Source organism: Carassius auratus, chromosome 35 (genome assembly GCF_003368295.1).
Source record: "Carassius auratus strain Wakin chromosome 35, ASM336829v1, whole genome shotgun sequence".
In the NCBI taxonomy this organism is placed as follows: Eukaryota; Metazoa; Chordata; class Actinopteri; order Cypriniformes; family Cyprinidae; genus Carassius; species Carassius auratus.
This window is the reverse complement of record NC_039277.1, coordinates 1,212,318-1,234,633: the sequence shown is the minus strand read 5'-3', so window position 1 is coordinate 1,234,633 and position 22,316 is coordinate 1,212,318. Positions and strand designations below refer to the sequence as shown.

At 37.3% G+C, this 22,316-nt stretch overlaps 1 protein-coding gene across 4 annotated transcripts in view; it reads right to left on the bottom strand.

The window, feature by feature from the left end:
• Positions 1 to 247: 247 nt before the first annotated feature.
• The window catches only part of LOC113053980 (inositol hexakisphosphate and diphosphoinositol-pentakisphosphate kinase 2), a 34,214-nt gene continuing 12,145 nt past the window's right edge, over positions 248 to 22,316 (bottom strand). Inside the window, exons 8-33 of one of the 4 annotated variants that reach the window (XM_026219159.1) lie at positions 22,182 to 22,283; positions 20,791 to 20,952; positions 20,558 to 20,679; positions 20,285 to 20,386; positions 19,190 to 19,276; positions 19,015 to 19,090; positions 18,793 to 18,902; positions 18,030 to 18,115; positions 17,781 to 17,906; positions 17,573 to 17,694; positions 16,180 to 16,362; positions 15,826 to 15,967; positions 15,518 to 15,741; positions 15,268 to 15,395; positions 14,914 to 15,028; positions 14,693 to 14,800; positions 13,862 to 13,978; positions 12,968 to 13,138; positions 11,433 to 11,474; positions 11,127 to 11,300; positions 8,738 to 8,810; positions 7,394 to 7,513; positions 4,504 to 4,566; positions 2,159 to 2,302; positions 1,961 to 2,068; positions 248 to 1,180 (exon numbers count right to left, since the gene is read on the bottom strand). In XM_026219159.1, the coding sequence (XP_026074944.1) occupies positions 924 to 1,180; positions 1,961 to 2,068; positions 2,159 to 2,302; positions 4,504 to 4,566; positions 7,394 to 7,513; positions 8,738 to 8,810; positions 11,127 to 11,300; positions 11,433 to 11,474; positions 12,968 to 13,138; positions 13,862 to 13,978; positions 14,693 to 14,800; positions 14,914 to 15,028; positions 15,268 to 15,395; positions 15,518 to 15,741; positions 15,826 to 15,967; positions 16,180 to 16,362; positions 17,573 to 17,694; positions 17,781 to 17,906; positions 18,030 to 18,115; positions 18,793 to 18,902; positions 19,015 to 19,090; positions 19,190 to 19,276; positions 20,285 to 20,386; positions 20,558 to 20,679; positions 20,791 to 20,952; positions 22,182 to 22,283 (3,264 nt within the window). In that variant the 3' untranslated portion in view covers positions 248 to 923. The remainder of the gene's footprint in view (positions 1,181 to 1,960; positions 2,069 to 2,158; positions 2,303 to 4,503; positions 4,567 to 7,393; positions 7,514 to 8,737; positions 8,811 to 11,126; positions 11,301 to 11,432; positions 11,475 to 12,967; positions 13,139 to 13,861; positions 13,979 to 14,692; positions 14,801 to 14,913; positions 15,029 to 15,267; positions 15,396 to 15,517; positions 15,742 to 15,825; positions 15,968 to 16,179; positions 16,363 to 17,572; positions 17,695 to 17,780; positions 17,907 to 18,029; positions 18,116 to 18,792; positions 18,903 to 19,014; positions 19,091 to 19,189; positions 19,277 to 20,284; positions 20,387 to 20,557; positions 20,680 to 20,790; positions 20,953 to 22,181; positions 22,284 to 22,316) is intronic. The other 3 variants (XM_026219160.1, XM_026219162.1, XM_026219161.1) reach the window with 3 other exon arrangements.

Below are 22,316 nucleotides of genomic sequence, written 5' to 3'. Positions count from 1 at the left end.
CAACCCTGATCAAACTCATCTAATCAAGGTCTTCAGGAAGATCACTACAAAGTTCCAGGCCGGTGTGTTGGAGAAGCTTGGGGCTAAACTCTGCAGAAAAGTGTACCTCCAGAACCAAAATTTGACAGGATTGGGTACTATACAATTATGCAATTAGATTAGAACACAAAATACCTTGGGGCCAGAGATTTGAAGAAGTGGCTACTGAAGAACTATTCAACCATTTCCAGTTTTCTAATGCACCATATAGTTTGAACTAAATTGTTTATTTTTCAAGAACTTACCAAATACCAAAGTTCATTCCCAATTTACAAATAATTTGTATCTAATTTCAGTTTGATGAAAAAAGTAATTATTAACAAAGCAGATGTCAGTTGCAGTGGAGGGAAAGAAGTGCATAATCTGATTGTAATCAATTATATGAATCAAAAATGTTTCTAAACAAGAAATATCACTTTGGACCTTGTTTGATGAGGCCCCAGAAAGTGCTGCATTCATTAAATATTCCAAATGAATTAAAACCAGCTGCAGCAATATGTCATACTATGACAAGTAAATTCTATGCGAGCTTCTACATTTCAACATTCAAATGTACAATATAAATGTAACACATTCTTCTGAACCATTTAAGGTGAACGGAAAAGCTAAATAAGCCTATGATATGATTGTAATTACAACAATGTGATATATTTTGGTGGACTGTGTTTTGGTATCAAACATTCAGTGAGATGTTCCTTTAAAAGCAAAGAAAGGTAAAGCGAACTATGACAAATTCTTGTCACTAAAAGTAATGAGGTGAGGCCTGTAACATGCTCTCTGAGTTTTGGTTACTGGGTCCAGTTGACATATGCATTATTTGTCCATGAGCTTGGCATGTGTGCTTTGATAGCTGTGTTTTTGGTTGTGCCCTGGTTGGGGGTTTGTCATGTGTAAAAGCCGGACACAGTTTTTGAAGCGCTCTTGTTTTCTAGAGCAGGGGTTTCATGTGTTGCTGTGCCACTGGATTGTTGTTGGGTTTTAACAGCAGGGTCATGAGATTGAGGTGGCAGAAGGATGGAAGTGTTGGAAGCAGGATTGGGCTGCTTGGTCTCTGAGCTTGGCTGTGAGGTTTTGCTTACACCATGCTCTGAAACATCTGCCGAAACTGCTCTGGGTTTTCTGGCTGGAAAATCATCATGATCTAAAGGGGAAAAAATACACTGAGTAAACAAACAGAAAAGCACAGACTGGATTGTGACAAGAATATCATGTGCTTCCCACACCTTTTGACAAGGATTTTGCATGACTTCTTACTATGTATGGACTTTCTTGTTGTTTGTGATTACTGGATAATATTCATTCAGCCAACTGACATAGGAAAAATCGAACATCATTTGATTTGGTATGCTGCTCCAAATCTAATGAGACTAAACTGTTGGTCAAACTGTTTAGAAGTTATAAAATAAATGTCAGTTTTTAAGATGACATTAAGGTGGCGCTGTGTTTAAACTATTCACATGCCCTCATGTCATGCTTTGTAAAACACATACCAAATTTGGTAAGAATCCGTTAAAGCGTTGCGAAGAAATAGCCTCGTCCATTTTTGTTAGAAATTCATGAACATGATTTACAAGAACTGAAAGGCATTTGAAACCCTTTTTTCCAGCACTGAATATGAATTTGACTTGAGCCAATTTTGGTGAAAATAAGACAGACCGTCTAGGACAAGTCAGGAAAAGTTAATTTTTCAGGAAATTCAATACTGCGGAAAATCTTGGTGTTTGATAAATAAATAAAAAAAGGTAAACAAAAAAATAATTTAGTTTCTAGCCCTTATGGTTCAAAAGTACATGAGTACATATTTAACCTTTTCATGACACTAGAAAGTTTGAGTTAGAAACTCAAAACTTGCTGTGAATAATAAATAGACTGTCCTCTATCTGTGCGCCAAAGTTTATAACTTGCATTTAATGCAACATGCCTGATGCACTCTTCTCTGATGAGCATGTCTTCTTGCCAAGAGACTTGGTGAATGGCAAAACTTTTGCTGGAGTATAAGTGTTCAAAGGAGCCTTCTTGTTGGGCACAGCTGAGGGAACAAATAGAAAGCAGCTAAGACAAGTGTACAGTAAACCACGTATTATACAATGGCAGTCAGAACATGATGTCTAGACAGTACCTGGGGAGGAAGCTGATATTTCCAGTACTGGATCATGGGATATGGCTATGGAGGCGAGGAAATCATCCACTTGTTTGAGAGACAGGGAATTATGGAGGGTCTCCAAGGGACAGATTGAAGGAACCATGGAGTACAACTCAAAACCTTCAATGAAATATGCCAGAATATCAGAATCTGGAAAATAAAAAAACTACACATACAACATCTTCAGCTAGGATAATCATATAGCTTGAGCTATAACTTGAGATCTTGGACACATGACAGAAACATGTCGTTCCATTTCCTCTTAAAGTGACAAGCAACAACACGGTCAAACGTGAGTTTGAGGTGGGCAGGATGGAGGCAGACGGGTCACACAAAGAACAGCTCACAATACCTTCAGTCTACCAAAAACACTGGCCAAGATGAAATTATGAAGCAGAAATGATAATCAACCTACCTTGTACAATTTTTTTTTGTACATTTCTCAGATGAAACTAGTGAAACAACATGATTATGATTTGGTTTATTCACATCATGCAATTCGGCAGAAAATGTCTGAACATAATCTTCTTGAGTCTTTCTAATAAAAGCAATGAGAGGCCATGCATTACAGTGATTATTCCACTGTAACACACAGTGTCTTTTTGGTTTATTGTATTAATACACACCAACAACAGATATATAATATAAAAAGACACCAACAGTCATTAATGGTTACATTTATCGGTAACATTTTATAATAAGTATACACTAATCAAGTACTTACAAATCATTAAGAAACTATTAGCTTCTAGTCAATGCATAGTAGCTTCTAGTTAATGCATAGTAGCTTCTAGTTAATGCATAGTTTATAAACATTAATAGACAATGCAAGTGAATTCTTCATTCATTATCATTGCTTATTAAACAATAATAATTGTGTTAATTACAGAGACAATGAATGGAGAACTCACTATTCGTGTGGAGTCTATTAATGTATTAGCTACAGTTTATAAACTTCATATCAAAATTAAAAATCAAAAGAACCAATTCTTCTGAATTCTTCAGCTCATTAGTCTAAACCTGTCAACGGTTGCTAAGCAACAGTCCATGCAGAATATGCAATGATACGTGTGGATTTATTCTGAACTCAATCTGAACGGAGTACATTTAGATTATTTATTTTATATTGAAGCGCTGTTCTAACACCCGGACTGATTTGCTAATGTTGTTAAAAGCATATTACCTATTAACAAGAAAAGAAGAGGCATTTTAAGAAGTGAATAAGTGAAGGAGCTAAGAGCACAACAAGGTAAGGCAACAAATATTAGGCAATATTCAGGTTATTAGGTTTGGTGATCTACTCAGAATAGGTCTAAAATGTGAAGATAAGATTGTCCCAGTAATTATTTAAAAAATAAAATACATTAAAAATACAAACAAGCATGTGTTACTTGTTACCTTTCCTTCTGCAAATGCAAGGAATAAACCAAAAATGTAGAATGCACATATAGGATAATTTTCTTGTGGATAGATAAAGTTAAAAATGAAATATAATTATTATTTTTTTTTTTTTGGTAAGGGTCAAAAATAGGGTATAAAGACTAGATCTAAATACTTACTACAAAAAATAAACACTAATTAGACAGGATAGGAGGAGTATATTAATCATCTTTAACACTTACCAGTGAACATACTGGAAAACACTGACCCATTTAGAAAAGCAGATTAAAAGAAAAACAAACAAACAAACAAACAATAAAAATGGTATGCTAAAAATGGGCAATTTTCTAAACTTTTAGATGTTATCAACTTATTAAACACTACAACGCATGTATTAAATATTCGGGCATACAACGGTTTTAAAGAATGCTTCACTTCTCCTCTTTAATTTATGTGACTGTTAGATCATAAAGTTGTGTGTATACTGTGGAATTTGCAACTGAAAAAAACAAAAAACGAATCACACAGAAACCATTTGAAGCGTTAGCAAAGCTAACCTATGCAGACAAATGTAAACAGGTTTAAATAAAGTGTTGTGTTAAATCTTTATCCTTTAAATAGGCATAAAAGCAGCAAATTCTGTTCACCTCAAATTGCAACATGTTTAATCAGTTTCTAAGAGCTAGCTCATTCAGCCACAAATAATCAAGCAAATATTACGTACCAGCAAAATATGTTTTTTAATCTTATTGTTCTTTCACACAGATGAAGGAACAGAACTGACAGCAATCTTTGAAATGCATGAAATGAAAATGAAATGGGTATTTTTAGTCCTCTAAAATGAATATTTCTGTTCGCTATCCTGTGGTTGATGGAAGAACAAATAATAAAAAACTCAAAGGGGAAGACTTGCAACTGGGAATTAACAAAAGCAAACATACCATTGGTCGGGTGTCGCGCAAATGAGATAGAAAATCTTTTTACAGCAGAACCACGCGTAGCCTCTGAGAAAGAGAAAAACAGGTACCTGAAATGTGTAACAGCTAACAGAAAGAGGGTTAAAGAAGGCTAAAGAAGGCAAGAGTCATGCCGGAGAGACGCAGAGGAGAAGCAGAGGGGTGCTTGTGTTAAGTGTTCGACAGCCAGAGGCATGGTGATTAAAAACAAACCAAACAAAACATTCCTCTTCTCAATATGAAAGCTTTCCCTTCTGTTCAAGAAAACACCCCATATCAACCCTAGAATGCATAACAGGGGTTAATTTGATACGATACAGCAGTAGCCTTCAATTCTCTTCCTGGGCACTGACAGCAAATGCTGCGTATCTCACACCTGATTCAGTCACCAGAAGATACCTCAGGTGACTGAAAACCACTGAGGTACAGTGAGATTTTTTTATTTTTGCAAATTAAAATTCTAACAAAATGCATTGATTCGAATTCTGACTACTTCCTACTATGAGTTGATTTACACTCTGTGGATTACTTAAAAGTTTGGTTTTAATATTTCATATCATTCCAAAGTCACATCTGAGTGAATGTTAAAAACTTCGAGGAACAGGCATGTTCAAGCTTTAGACCGGTCTGGTACTCAAATGGAGTAAACTGTCCAAAAGGCAGAGGGCAGAAGGGTGGGAATCTCTGTGCAAGATGTTAAATCAACCGGCATTACATTAAGCCCTGGATATTATGTCAGGGCCCCTCTCTGGCCGCCACGGAGAGGTGTTTGTTACACCCCCACTGGATCATGGATCAACACACACACACACACCCCCAGTGGCATCCCATAAACACCCTCTAGGCAAAAGTGGCGGCAACAAATCCTCCACATAGTTTCTGACACAAAATGGATATAAATAATGCATACAGGATTCAGGGGTCAGCCGAAATTGGCACACAGAGTAATCACTGTATACACATGAAGACTGATCAACTCTGATTTATGCATCATTAAAGATCGATGCATCATGATGTGTGAAGACGACTTGTGACAGAGCCCCAAGGATATTTCCCCAAAGTTTTTGTCTCGTGTGAAGATCACTATAACGTGCTGACCGCATCTGCAAGGATCCGTTTCATAAAAGTTTCTGCTAAATTAATCTCTCATATTAATACGCTTGCTACAAGTAATTCTACTGAATTGTATTTTTGTTGTGGTATATAGGAAATGAACAACTGAACATTATCACTAAATATTTAGGATTTTGTGTATAATCACATTCTTAAATTACTTAATTACACTAAAAGATAAAAACAGGATTTGAAAAAAAAAAAAAAAAAACAGCTCATTTTGCCCCCATTATGCATTCATGTAGGTTTTTTTAAATAATGCATTCCTAGGTTAAAGTGATATCATGTTGCTCTGCTTTCTCTTCTGATCCACAGCAGCACTTCTGCTCCATCAACACATCTACAACACAACACTAATTAGCCAAGGAATCTCAGATCTACTCTAAATCACTGTTGAGTTGAATTTCTCCTCAGATAACAGACTTAACAGACTTTGAATGATTTTAAGTCACTCATCGCATTATTTTAGCTGCACTAAAAGCTTCCCACTCAACGGTTTCTATCACTGACACTGCAGCTAGAGACTAAAATGAGGTTCTTGGCTTTTCACAGAAAGATGAAACGTCAGACTGCACATGTTAACAGAACAGAAACTAGCCTCTCGGATAGGAAGATACTGTCTGCCTCTTTCAGTCTGATATTTATTACTATATTTATACGGTTTATACTGTGCACAATGCAGACCTGTCTGCACCATTCAGGCAGGTTTATTATTAAAAGAAATAAAAATGCATTAGAGAAATCAATTTCAATGTTAACAAAATATCCAAACATAAATTCAAACTTTTAATTCAGAGCTTTAATTTGACTTGCCGGGAGATTTCTGGCTTCCATGATTTATCATAGGATGTTTATGTCAAGTCTGTATTCAAAGATGGGACAGGTGTGGAGAAGGGAAACACAGTAAAGCCAGAACACTACCACAGTCTTCTTGAATAATAATAATAACAATAATAATAGGGGGAAACTGTAGATCTTTAGTTTCAACAGGCAGATCAATGAATTTCATAAAACTGCCTTGCATGCACTATAATGAACTAAAACAAAACACTTTAAATTTACTAGTTAATGTCAACAAATTATGACTGAAAGTTAAAGTCTAAATGAAATCTGTTAATCATGTAAAGCGTAAGACTTTCGTTTCGTTCTGATTCCATTTCCCATGTTTTTTCAAGTTTCAGAGTCAACGTAAATCAAGGATTTGCTTTCATGGCCTTCGATGCAGGTTCAGAAATATCTCAGGATTCATTAAAGAAATTGTTTTTGCGAAAACAAAACATGAGTTGGAGTGAAATGAGGATGAGTGAAATAATTTCCATTCATTCATTTCTAATTTAAGTGGTCGTGCTTCATTTAGTTACATGTTTGTAACTACACAGTGTATCTTAATAGAGCTTATAGTTATTTATATTAAGATAAAAAGTTTTTGAGTGAACTCAAATGAAATGTTTCTTATTCAGCTACTCTTAAATAACTGAAGTTAGATGAAAATACTAAGGTATATAGCTATGAACACTGAAGCGAAGTTTCCTGGTATCCATACATGGCGTTTTATAGACTGACTACTAAAACATGCTGTTTGGAGAGTAGAAAACAGGGTGTCACAGGGGTGCTGTGGTAAAAGCATATGAGGTGCAGGGATGAGGTTTGTGTAACACAGATCTCTGATAAATGACATCAATGCAACCAGTGGAGAAACACAGATGGGACTCCAGGGACGGGGATTCACCATTAGAAGGTGTGCGTGCGTGTTTGCACATACCATCTAAGAAGCCAGAGGAGGTCAGCTTTTTACGGTGTGCGTGAGCGTAATCTTGTAGGTTAGGTGCACTGGAGGAGCCACCCAGCACCATGGTGCTAAACAAGCCAGCGCAATGAGACCCTGATGAGAGTTAGAGAAGATACATACAGCAATCGGGTGTTCACAGAGACACACCTCGCAATGCATGCAGCATGCTTTCTACAAGATTCCTGCCACAGAATGAGTAGTGCAGCCTCACTGAAAGCATCCCATAATGACAGTAATGTCTTTTGTCATGGCAACCACTCATCGACCTATAACTAAGGCTTTAGGGTCACATGATATCGAGCAATTACTGACACAATGAATGTGTAATACACTACACACTGTTGAATTCTAACAATTAATATTAATCTGTATTAATTGTAATTAACCTGTATTGACAGAAAGCACTTTGCTGTAAAAGACCAGCGTGTATTTTGCTCTCATGCACACACATTTTTTTTTTTTTAACAGCTGCCCAAAAAAAAAAAGAAATGTATATAAAAACCTTTCTCAGGTGGCAATGTTTATAGTATTTATGCAAATGTCCACCACTTTGCAGTGTCACTTGTGTCGTGAACAGTAAAACATGAAAAATCCTTTGGTATGTCACATCACAAAGTAAAACTAAATCACACAAGCTCTTGGTTGTTTGAAAGATTTGCACTAACTTTGTGAGGACTGACACACACAAGATATTAATGGTTAGTTTCCCTCCCCAAACAACAACCACATTTCTGTTTTAGATGTATATGAAAAGTGAATATATAAAGCAAAGCATCGTAGATCCAGTAAATGGTCATATTTTCTCTACTTCACTGCTTTTAAACTGTCCTGCAGAATGACAATACTTTTTTGTGAATGCTATTATGCTATTGCTATTATGACCCATAAAGAATAAAAATACACAGAGTACAGCATGTCACACTGCAGGACATCCAATTGTATTTCATATCCTTCAACAAAAATGGATAATACACGGTAAGGAACATGTATATGCTTCAAACCATGAGCACACACAAAGGACATTACAAGCATATATGAGAGTCAGCGCTGTATTAGTCAGCTGTGTGGCAAAAATCTTACAACAGTGTGTTTCAGAATAAAGCTCACAGATAGTATTACACACACAGATCCAAATTAATTGGTCTTTAAGTTTGAACGAATCGAGAGAGAGCAGCCACACCAACATCACACACACAACACAGATTAGAAATGGAACGGCAAAACATTATTTGGACACATGTGCGACCAGGACGTTGCGTCAGAGCTCCTCATAATGAACATCCGACAGCTTCAGGATATTATAAGGTGACATCTTACCTATTCCAGGAGTGAGCTTGTGATCCGGGTGAAGTCTGCTGGCTCTGCTGTGACTGTTGTTCTCGGACACTACCTGAAAGAGCACAGGCACACCACAATAACTACTCAAAACGCCAACCTTTATTCATCTCTGCCAAGAATTTGTTTTCCAGACAGACAGGTGTTAATAAGAAGCACTGTAAATGTGTGAGTTCACAGGTCTATACACCCAAAAAAAAAAAAATAAAAGCGCATGAAGACACAGAAATGGACCATGCGTTAGGCATCGCCACACAGACTCCATTCCATATCAGAAACAGGAAATGAGATCACGGATGCAGAAGGGTATGAGGACAAACATGGCAACAGTTTATAGAGTTTAACTCAACATAGTCCATTGGCATTCATGTAAAACCCAACAGAGCAGGGAACAGCCCGGTTATTTTTCTCATTTCAGTTTCATGCAAAACTAGGAAATCTACTTTGGGGGAAAAAAAGAGGTTATCCTTGGCACAGGAAGAGGGTTAATGGACAATAAACGGCTCAGAGGTCTCAATGCCATCCTTCACGTCTGAACAGGTTTTACCTGAGGCCTACATCAGTCTTGGTTTTCCATAAACCCTGGCCGTTCAGGACACAGATTCAGCCCAGTTCTCAACTAAAACGATTGTCAGTGGAAACAGTGGCAACAAAAATACACTCGAAAAATCTGTCTTAATTTCATAAATCAAAGCAATTTCAATCTATCTGAAAGATTAGTGTAGATAAAGATAACACACTTCAGAAAAAGTATTTTAAATAAAGACCAAGTATGTCTTTTTTCTGGTTGGAAAGTGCTGAACTATCTACAGTTACTCTCATAAGACTCTAGAAAGGAACTGATTGTATATCTACAAAAAAACTGACTGAAATGTGCTTTGATTTTATTTATTTTTCTTAAATGACAATGACATTTTTAAATGTGGCTGAAGTGTCTGAGTTGTTTTTGGGGCCAATATATTTAGTTGAAACTTGAGTTGATCTGTGCCACATCTTCAACTGTGTAAGTACTTGAGACCGAGGTTCCCACTTTGTTATAAAGTTGTGTAACGATGACAGGAAAACTGACCAAGCAATAATATCTTGCAAAACAAAGACACAAGCATAATTATAACATTTGGGTTATAATTATTAAAAAACAAAGAGTGATGCTCACTAAATGGTTAACCACCATAAATAAATAAAATAAATAAAAGTATTTGATTTATACTCTTGTTAAGAGCTTCCTAATGAACTGTGAAAACAAGAAATGCAGATCTGGCCGCATGGACAGGGACCAGTGAATGTTACAGGGAGCCAAAGCAGAAGCAAACTCATGTCCTGAAAGAGATGAGTCACAAGCCATATCCACCCGAAACAAACATGATATCAATGACACACATCCCACCGCGGCCCAGAGGTCAAATCTAGCTTTGTCACTGGAGCAGGATGCAAAGGACAGCTAATGGCACAGCAGATGAATGAAAAGAGCTGAGAGTTAGCAGCTAAACATGGATCAAGACAGCAGATCGCTGAACAGAGGACAAGAAAAGACTGAGTTTATGGTCTGAAGGAGCAGCAAACACAAAGAATATCTTTTTACATAGCAAAAAAGTAATTATAATACATAAAAAACTATATTTTCTTTTCTACATGGTATGATATTCAGGTTAGATTCAATCAGTCTCATAAATAATAATAGGAACATTAGTATACATTACTCACAAATTTTGTAGAAATGTATTTAAAACAGAATATAACGTCAATCTGAAATGGCATTTGCAATATATTTTAGTTTCTTAAAATTATGTATTTCTGAAGACTTGAGTTCATCCATCATGATGCACTAATAGTAAATATTTTTTAACAATTAATTATTGGCAAGAATGCCAATACAAAGACTGAACTGCCTATAATGATATCTAAAAATATACATTATATATTTATGTTTTTTTTTTTGCACATTTCATGTCGACTCTAAAGCTAAAATGAGAACCCATTGGTCTGTAAAAACAAAGCCTGGGTGTTCAGTGTTGTAATATTAAAGGATATTTTTGTATAAATAATGAACTACCAAATTTAGTAATAATCATAGTAAATGCAGATATTTTAAAGTAGTTAGTTTTCAAATGTTTAGAACAAAACATGATTTATGTGAAACATGAAGATGATTGTAACTAGCCCAAAACTGGTCAAACGAACTGAAACGCTGACTTTCCAGAACACAGACCAGTGCATTATATTTCAACAAAACAGATGATGAATGAGGTAACAGTGCGCTCTTTTAATTCATCTGCTGATTAGGTGTCCTTGCTGACCGCCGCAAGATCTTGAGTGTGAACGAACAATACGTTAGTGGTTGGTGTGAAGAATGAATTAAATTGGTAAAAACCTGTTGCCATGAGCCAAAAATACTGGATGTGAAAGCCAGTGATTTGGGGGAGACTGGGGAGGAAGTGATTTGGTCCCCTGATCTGCGTCTTCGACGCCCAGTACCAACACCACAGGTGTAATGAATCCAGGTACCTAAAGAGTCAGGGCTAGACACACTCAGGGGGCTCTCTTCCTGGAAGTGAGACAGGGGGCAGAAACAGCACAGTCATGCAGCGTTAACAACAGTCCGGCTACGACTCCACCAACATTCACCACAGAGCTCTTCGGCTCAACAGAACACAAACACAGTTAAGTGTGCTCATACTTTGCCAGCAGGCGTCTTGAGAAAGTCTTTCTGCAATGGGGACTAAAACACGAAAACAAATCAGACACGGTGGCAGTTTTTCAAATAATACACATTTGTGGGCGAGAAAAGCCTTGAACTGAAAAATGAAAGAGCATTGTATTACATACACAACACAAAACTGCTAGCTGAGCTGAATGAAAACTGAATGCTTTTTTACATCTCATTAACTAAGAGATCATTTATGGCTAAGGTATGCATAAAATAATTATAATGCACAACAGTGAGTTAAAGATCTACCTGACAAATGACATTTAAGTCAGCCATGTTACCACCTCGCAGCTGAGAAATATAACACGGTTTTTAACGTAGCTCATGAATGCTTCGGTGTCTGTATCCCTGTGCTTCAACTACAGGAGCGCATTCATTTATAACAGTGATTAAAATGACTGGAACTACTGTTCTAACACACATTCCAGCCAATCAGATTAGAGCATTCAGACGCACCATGATATAATGACTGTTTTCAATTATTTCCCCATCATTACAGTAGCAAGGGCTCTGATAATTTGATGTTCAGTGCAACACTGTTGATTTCACTTTAACTTTGAGTGATATGGAGCTAGAATAAAATATATTATGAAAATTAGTTTGTAAAGTTTGAGGACAAAATCATCAGCTGTAGTGCAATGTGTAATTCTAGCCTAGAGTTGTACAACACACCCAGAGAAACAGTGCTATTTTACTCCCATTTTCAGTAATTGTAGATACTTTAAAAATTAAATACATGAAAAAACGGAAGAAAACCAAAATATAGGAATGTCAAACTGATTACTAAAAACTAAATTCAAATGGAAAGAATTGAAAGTCAAGAGAAGGCTTTGGCGTATTAAAAGTTAAGGACATGTAAAAGCATATTTGCATTAATAGAGATAGTGTTGAGATTGATGTAAACTGCAAGCACTTGTTCATAGCAATGCATAACGTGAATGTCACAGCAATGGAAAAAGACATTTAAAAAAATTATATATGATTCTAGCAATGCACCGCACATTCACAGTTTTTTTGTGATCTAAAAACCTTTTCATTTAAAAGCTTATGCTGAAATGCTTGAAATCAGTTGTGTATACAAACAAATCTGATCATATGAATTTGTTTATTTACAATAAGGTCTTAATTGTTAACAATTGTCAATACTTTTACTGAATTTATATTAATTTCAATTCATATTTTAAATAAAAAGTTGTGTCTGTTAACATTAGTGACTGCTCTATGAACTAACATCTGTATTTTTTTTTAACTACTACAAAAAATATATGAGTTAATGTTAACTAATGCATTAGCCAATGTTAACTACTGAAACATCACTGCAAAGTCTTACTTAATTTCTAGCACTTGTTGAATTTGTATAACACACATATGCAGCATCTATATTGGTGCATATATGTAAAAGTATGTGCAACACTGTTATCAGAGAAGAATAGTTATTACCTGTGAATGACTTAATTTGATTCATTTAACAAAGGTGTTTAGAGACATGCTATGTAGGATCTTACTTCCACAGAGCCGATCTTTTTGGAGCGGGGAAGAGGGGACTTCCTGTGGATGTAGATGGGATCGGACACCATGGGGCGGAACATCATAAGAGCTCGATCCGGCTCGTCACGTCTCGCACCACCGGACTCTTCATCATTGTCATTATGGGATTTCTTCTTGGAGCCCTCATTCTGAGTCACATTCAACATTTAGAGGGATTTTAGTCATTAGTTACTCACTCGCAAGTCGTTCCAAACCTATCTTCAGAACACAAATAAAGATATTTTTGATTAAATCCAAGAGCTCTCCGTCCCCTACATAGACAGCAACACAACGGAAACATTCAAGGCCCAGAAAGGTAGCAAGGACATGGTTAAAATAGTCCATGTGACAGCAGTGCTTCAACTCTAATGTTATAAAGTTATTTTTGTTTTCTTTGCCCACAAAAAGTATTCTCATAGCTTCATAACTTTACGGTTGAAGCACTGCTGTCATGGTCACTCTCGGATTTCATCAAAAATATCTTCATTTGTGTTCTGAAGATGAAGATGAAGATATTACGGGTACAACTTTCTGAGGGTGAGAACTTGATGGCAACATTTTCATTTTTGGGTGAACTATCCCTTTAAGTGCATTTGACAACAACAACAACATTTTTTTTAAGTATTCTCGTCGCTGAATAACATTAGAGTTGAAGCACTGCTGTCACATGGACTATTTTAACCATGTCCTTACTACCTTTCTGGACCTTGAATGTTTCCGTTGTGTTGCTGTCTATAGAGGGACAGAGAGCTCTCAGATTTCATCAAAAATATCTTCATCTGTGTTCTGAAGATGAACTAAGATATTACAGGTTTGAACGACTTTCAGAGGGCGAGTAATTAATGGCAACATTTAAATTTGTAGGTGCAAACCTCTCTGGATGCTGGTCTATATCCAAATCCAGACGGCAGGTTCTTATCTTCTTCACAGCCTTTAGCTCCTGGACTGAAATGAAGCTCCACATGGAAACGGTCCTCTGATGAAGGATCCTGCAAATCCAAACCCCTCATCAACACACTATTAACAGGGTCTCAATATACAGTATATTTGATCAAATATAAAGTTATATTTCTTTTTCCACAATTAAATGTGGTCTCTTGTATAGATTAAGCAGTTACCGAGTGGTTTCAAACTAATTTGATTTCTTCCAATACATAAAATAAAGTACTTCTAAGGCAAAAGAGTTTACTGAAGATGGTGTGACAGGAATGCATGCCTCAACACGAATGTGATTTATTTCCATTCCGTTAGTTTTCTTGAAATATTACTATATGAATCTATAATTAAGTTTTAGGTACACTTTCATAAATATACTAAGACTATGTGTCTCAAAGTAGAGTTACATTTAAAAAGTCAACTTACGTTTTGCATGCTCAAAATATTATATTGCATGAGCAGAATTATCGCAGCAATACCTTTTCATAAATTTCTTGGATATCAAGTCAAAAGTGGTTTCTGATTTGTGTTATTGACTTGATCGCAAATAAATGCACAGACACTATTTAAACTGAACAGAGATGACATCACTGAATTCAATGATGAACTGCCTTTAACTATCATTTTGCATTATTCACACACTGTTTTCATAATGAATGTTGTTCAGTTGCTTTGACGCAATGTATTTTGTTTAAAGCGCTATATAAATAAAGGTGATTTATTGATTGATTATGTAAAAGCCCTGCATGTGTGCAGACCCCTGGTACCTTGTTTGGGTCTTCATAGAGCATGATGACTATCTGTGTCATGTAGTTCAGCTCGCTGACTATTTTGAGGTAGTCCATGGCTCTCTTCCACTGATCTTCTCTGGCCTCCTGAAGATACAGCCACACAAAACCCTTCAAGTAGATCTCAGAACAGCAAAACAACAGCCAGGATATTTCCATGTACTTTAAAGCTTTAAAAGATGATATTAATCAGGGTATACATCACAGAGGGCTCCGTAGCGCAGGATAGACAGCAGCGAGTGAACGTGACTCTCACTGGTGAAGTAAAGTCTGGTCCGCACATGACGTTCAGGAGACATGACTCCTCTGGAATATCTGCAGACAGAGCAATCAACACAGAAAGCCTTTTGATTTCACCCAAAACCTGAAATATTAATGCATTTAAGAGGTCGTAATGACCTACAGTTTTCAACTTATGATACAGGTACCAGGCACCAAAAATAAAAATAATTTGGTTAAATCTGACCTGCAGTTTCTTTTTAAAGACTTCAATGTAAACTGCCAAAGACTGCTAACATCGACTACCATGAGGATTGAGAAAGATGATGTCTTACAACGGATGCAGTTTGTTAACAGTGTCATCGTCTTGTGTCCTCTGTAGGTCCGAGCGGATCTTGCGAACAAGAGGTGTGCAGTAACCTTTAGCTATGTCCAGTTTCTCAGCTTGAGAAATACCGTATTCCTGACAGCAGCAAATAAGGACAATATTTTATGAACACAATAATCAAATTGTGACACATTCATTTATACAAGCTCTCATAATGGATTTAATTGATCTTTTACTAAAAGCAATAAAAAGGTCACCTGTGGGATGACGATGTCTGCCAGGGCTTTGGACAGCCGGTAAATTTCCATGGTGTTGTCCAGCTTTAACAAGCTGTTGTGCTGCACGTCATATTTGATGCAGTCGTAGATATCAGGGATCTTGCTGATGTTGTATCGTCCGTTCTTCATCTTGAAATCCTTCTCGAGTTTAGACCAGCGACGCAGCATCAGCTCGAGAGTCTCACTGTGGTACAACTGGATGTCTGTTAAAAAAGAGAAAAGAGAAGTACATACTAAATGTATTTGTGCAATGCTTTAATAATGTGCATTCACAACATCATGTCTACCTGCTGATTTGGGGTCTTCCATCCTCTGGCGGATCTGCAGCGTCAGGTTCTGGATGAGGGAGTACACCTTATCACACGTCTTCACCGGGTTTTTAATCATCTGCATGGACTTCACCAGAGAAGTGCTGGAGGTGGGCGCCAGCTAGTCCAAAAAAAACACACAAAAAAAGACAGATCATCACTCACAACGACAAAAAAACAAACCTATAAAACAGGTGAACTTTTCTGAAATAGCTCAGTTTTTAATCCAATGGTCTAATGAAAAGCTCCCAAAAGCAGAGATGAATAACATCGTGACCAATTCTTTTAACAAGGTTCAACAAAAAGTACCTTCCTTCTTAAATCTGACCGTACCTTCTCGTAGTCTTCTGGGGTGAAGTCTCTGTCCTTCTGCAGAATGTCATGAAGGCGAGCTTTGACTTTCTGTTGGCAGCTGCTCAAGGAGTCGCTGTCACTGTCCAGCAGCCCATTCATATTGGCACTCTTTACCATCTGCACCAGGATGGGTGTCAGCTCGCCCTCTAACGCCAGCAGGCCCTGAGACACCAGACATACTCTTACTGAGAAATATGATTATGAATATGTTTTAAAGGTACAATTTGTAAGATATTTGCAGTAAAATATCCAAAACCCACTAGGCTAGTGTTATATATTTTGTCCAGCTGAATACTAACAATATCTCTAATGTTTTCAACTACTTGTAAATCATGAGAAAATCCCCATTCTGAACAGTGACACGGGGCAGTGCAGTCGCCTGTCATCAACATTAGTTACCCTTTATTACCGCCTTTACTGATGTAGAAACCACGTGATAACAGTGTTGTGGACAAATACGGAAGTAGCTTCGCGACAAACTTCAATTAGAAAGAGATGCCGATCTGACTTGTGTTTTACTCGACAGGTGAGTTGTTTTGATTCGTATCTTTACAGAAAACGTATGCTATTATAACGATCAACAAGATTAGTATTATGGAGCATACACGCCAAACACAGGGCATCGTGTCTTTAGACCTGCGCGAGGAGGCGTCTGATCCATAGTCTGATCACTTCTTTGCATTGACTTTGTATGTAATCTACTCGCGCAAATCGTTGAACTCGCGTTAAATCCATGATTTATGTTTTCGTCTGATTGATGGCCGTCAGCAGTTGGGTAGAAGACAACAAATCCCATCATTCAACGCTCCTTCTTAGCGTCATCACACCACGCGATTGTTATTGTTTTGGTAGTGCGCCCTCTAGTGGCAGGTCCTACAACCTGTACCTTTAAATAGGGCTGTCAAAATAAACCTTAGAAATAACTAAAAATAAAATAAAGGGATACAAATATTTGAAAATGTTCATACTTAACATCAACACATTCAATTTGACATTTCAACCCCACACCCTCTTCTCCAAAACCCTCCCAAAATGCCAGTTTTCCTCCCTTCATCAGGAGCACATTAACCAATAACTTAGATCAGTCACAATTAAACTATCTGAAGAACTGAGCTGGATGATGACACTTTTTTTCTTCAACACTAAGCTGACTTGTTTTTCAGAGCTGCTTAACATTTGAATTAGTCACATATTTGTTGTGACTAATTGTTCATCACTAATTCTGTTTATTACTGAGAAGCTGCTTTGAAGCAATGCGTACTGTATGAAGCGCTCTAAAACATGACTCTATACACTGACAACCACAGTTAAATAAAGTACTTTGATAACACTTATTCTTTTCTATTTCAGAAAATAAAGGTGGTGGTGTTACTTTAGCAAACGCTGCAGCGGTCATCTGAACGCGTCCTTCATCAGAGGCGTATATCTTCAGGTCATGCCTGTACGTGCTGTGCAGACGGAGAAGACCACAGCCGGGAAAGCCAGCGTAATCGCCTGAAACATAGGAGAAAAACAATACATACAACAATACACAGAGCAGACATGCTACGACAATCACGAGCACAGTGAGAGTGAAGTACCTTGTCCTCCAGGGTACATACACCTGAAGGCCCGGCCAAGCTCTTCAGCCTGAACCCTGCCAGCGGGAGTCAGCTCTCCACCCCACTTCAAAACCAGCAGGAGCGACGGGTCGTCCCTCCGCACATCTGGACAAAAACACACACATCCATATCAAATACATCAGCCTTGTGTGCAACATTTATGCACACACTTCATTAACTCATCTGATGTTTCACCTACAAAACAGAAACATGGAAGACCATCCTCACCTTCCTCTTCACTGGACGTTTTAGGGCAGCCATGTGGCAGATATGTTAACTGAACCTTGCGATTAATGCCAGAGAAATGACCATACCTGAACAAACAAAATGAGATATTAGAAATGAGACTGAAACACAGCTGTATAATTGAATGTAATGGGGCCAAGCACAACATGTCAAAAGTGGCATTAAAATAACATGGATATAGCATCTGCAGGGATTATATTAGCAAGTGTGGTTGAAATACCACAAAAGCTAGCACTGTCATCAAATCAATACTGCTATTGATACTGCTTTGTCAAGGCAATGTGCCAATGACACAAAATAACTGTAAATATGTCACAATACATCAGCAATATACAACCTTAGTTCTGTTTAAGAATCCTTGCTATTTAATTAATGATGCATTACACACACACACACACAAAAAACAAGTTAAACTTTTCACTAGTATGGTATGAAGATGATTTAAAGTTGATACTACATTTGGTGAGCATCTGATGAAGCTTTTTCAATAAAATGCTAAGTGTTAGAGAGAGAGTACTGCTCTCTAAAAGGCCATGTAACCCTAAAGGCAATGCTGAAATGACATTTAACGAGATTCACCCCAAAATATAAATTCTGTCATCATATAGCCACCCTTTTGTCATTTCAAACCAGAATGCCTTTCATTAGCTCGTGGAAGGGACTACAAATCAGAAGCAAGGGCAGTAAAAGAAGAATCTGGAAACTAACATGCTTCGACATGCCTGGCCCCTGTTAATAAACTTACATTTCCAGAACGGTTTTCAGCTGTTCAAGCTTTGCTTTGCTCTCCTCGATTTCTGAATCGTTATTTTGGCCGAGTTCTAGCAACAGCTGCCTGGCAATGTCCAGCACTTCCTGTCCGATCAAAACAAACACAACAAACAGCTGAGCAAACCAGACAATGAACGCTTTAGATATGTGTGATGAATAACATCTGTTATCCGTTACAAAAACTACATTTATTTACTTGGAGCTGCTTTGGTTTTTTTAATTTCAGTTTTCCACTTTTGTAACCTTCACATTTTTCAAAAAGGTCAAAGAACCTGAAAGACACAACAAGAGAAATGAAATAGCAACAGTGCACTTCAGCTGAGCAGAGCGTGTATTAAATGTGTTTTTGGAACGAGCTGAAATGTGCGTACCGCTGATGTCGAACTTCCATTTTCATCTTCTGTTTAGGAGTTCTGTCACCGTGTCGAATCACAGCAATCACACACCTCAACTCCATCCTGAAAGTCATATGACAGCACTTGAAAAGAGCTGAATCAATACATCAGTATTAATATATAACATTAAATGTGTTCAAAAGGAGTTCACAATTTCCTAGAAATGAAAATTCCCACTGCATCACTCCAATATCACTGAATTTCTTCTGCTCAACACGAAAAGTGATCATTTGATGAAACAGTCGGGTGAAATCAATCAATGGCAGCACATTGTGACTTGACAATGCACCAAAAATAAGATTAATTTACTCATCCTTATGTCATTCCAAAAGCATAAGTCCTTTGTTCCTCTTCAAAACACAGTTGAAGTCAACTTCAATGAAACGTGAGGGATTTCTGCCCCTCCGTTGAAAATCCATGACCCCAGCATTTGATGATTCAAAAAGTTCATAAAAACATTGTTAACATCAAGTGTTTTAATTCAAGTCTCCTGAAATGACACATTTGCCTGATTCAAGCAATTAAGGCTGTTATTCACATATAAACCCTGATCAACGCACACTGGAGCACATCAAATATTGCAAATGCAAGCTCAGATGTGACACGCAAGAACCAAAGAGACCTCAAGCAAGTACGACTGAGCTTCCTGTAGCGTATTAGATGTGCTGCATGTGTCAATCAAGGTTTATATGTGAATAAAAGCTGACATGCAAGCATTGAAGCGGATATATCGACTGATTAGATTTACAATCTTTTAGAATCGGCAAAGTTTCGGTGGAATGGACAGAAATCTCTCAGGATTCATTATTAAGATCTTCATTTGTGTTTAAAAGATGAACATATCTCTTATGGGTTTGGAACGACATGAGGGTGAGTGACTGATGACAGAATTTTCCTTTTTGTGGGAACTCTTCCTTAAATAAAGTACATAAGAGTATCAGCAAAGGGTTTTCCTTTAATATTTTCCTAGAAACTAAAAAGATAGCTAACTAGCTGAGAAACTAATAGCATTGTTGAAATACTATCACGAAAAGTTTAAAATGAGGCTTGTCTTTGCTCGTTTGGACGCACATGGTCCCAGAGGTTGTGGGAACTATGGGAATGTCCTCCGCTTCTAAAGGAATAGACCACGGGATCTGAAACTGTGGAGCCAGCTCTCTCATGATGGTATTCCTGTGGGGAGAACCAAAACAAAATAACACAATCTTATGCATAAATAGATGTGTGTTCTACATTAAATGCATGAAGTGTTTCTAATAAGAAATGACCACAGTGTAATCATCTTATTATAATTAAAAATGCAACAAATCAAATACACTGGATATTAAGGATTTGTATACTAACCCCAGGATCTTTGCACAGTCATCGTAGTATTTCATGGAGTTCTTGACGAAGCTGAAGCCGTTGACGTCACAGACGTATGACTGGCCATTAGCACGGAGCAGATCAAACCCACACACAGTTTGCTATAAATGAGAAATCACTAATGCTTCATAACCAACTTTCAGAATAAGGCTCAAACTATTCAAACGAGTAGTTCTGCCTTTTGTAAGACTGTTTTCAAAATCTTGGTTTACCTTGAAAGCCGAACAGACTTTCCATGCGATGAGTTTCTCTCTGGCATTGAGGATGACTGGGTAACGGACCTCTTTCCCCTCACTGTCTCGTTCCACCTTCCCATCCAGGGCAGGAGATTTACGCGCCTCTGCGTGGGCATAGTCAGGACCTACAGTATACACCTGAGAAAAGCACATCAAATAATGATTTGTTAATAATGAGTCTGTAATCAACTATAAAAAGTGGAAGTCCTATCTGAATGACTGATCTTTATGAAAACTGGAATATGTGCACCGCTGACTAGATGAGCCTGTGTGATGAATACTGCAAGTCTGGCATAAAGTGGTACTATAATGAGCTAATTCACATTTTTGTTACCAACTTTGGACACTTACTGTAAACCCAAGTCATTATAGAATATTAGAGCAAATCGGTTTAGACTATAAAACTATAAAGCTCTTAAACTATGATTTAAATGAGATATTTAAGGGTTTATGTTCTTGTCATGTGTTTTCTGTACTTTCATTTTCTGATTATACGTCAAAGGATCCGTTCAATTCAGATTTATTTTAAAGATCTGATTTTTTTGGTATGACCAAAATTTCTTTTAAATTCGGCCAATATCAGATCAAGGTCCTGAACGTGAAAAAAATAATGACCGTATGAAGCACGCCATGACTTAAGGAGGCCACTTTAGTAAACATTTATGCATTAGTTTATAATCTGAAGTTCTGTGTATTCTGAGCAGACGATTAAGGAGGACAAAGATAAGGATAATTTTTTTTAAATATTCATGGTATCTTCAGTTTAACTTGTAAAGAGCTGTCACTGTAATACTGTAAACAGCACCACACTGTATCTTCACTGATTTCATATACAACTTTCTGTCATATTCACTGAGTGATCAAAAAACAGCATGTCAAATCACTGGAGTGACTCCTGTCAGTGCAGAATTCATCATGTCAATCATAGAGCGATGTAAAGTGGCACTGCAACACATCTGACCCCAATCAGAATCAGCACCACATATGAAAGTGGCCCAAATCAGAATCGAAAAGGTCAGATTCTGTGTGGTTTGTGCTGTTTACACTGTCAAACGATCTGAGTCACATACACGAGTACAAAAAAAATCAGATTTTCCTGCAGTGTGAACGTAGCCTAAATTGTGTTGCCAACTTGGAAAATAAAATTAAACACTGAACAGCCTGACACAACTCAAGAGTTTTCACAGACAACATATCTCACACTCTGTGAAGAACAGAATAAAGAGAAAGAGGAAAAAAACTTTCCTCTTAAGAAAATCTAAATATTATTTTCACTTTGATTAATCTAAATACTAGCACTGATATGAAAAAGCATGACCACGGTGTGTGAGGATCTTTGCTCTGCTGAAGATAAACGACTGCGATACCTTCACATCCGTTCCATCTGTCGGCATGAACTCCTCATAGATGTAGGATCCAGTCTTTCTGACGTTACTCTCCGGAGAATACACACTGCTTCTGCTGCCAATCTGAAACAAACAGGAAGGGATCAGAAACAGAGT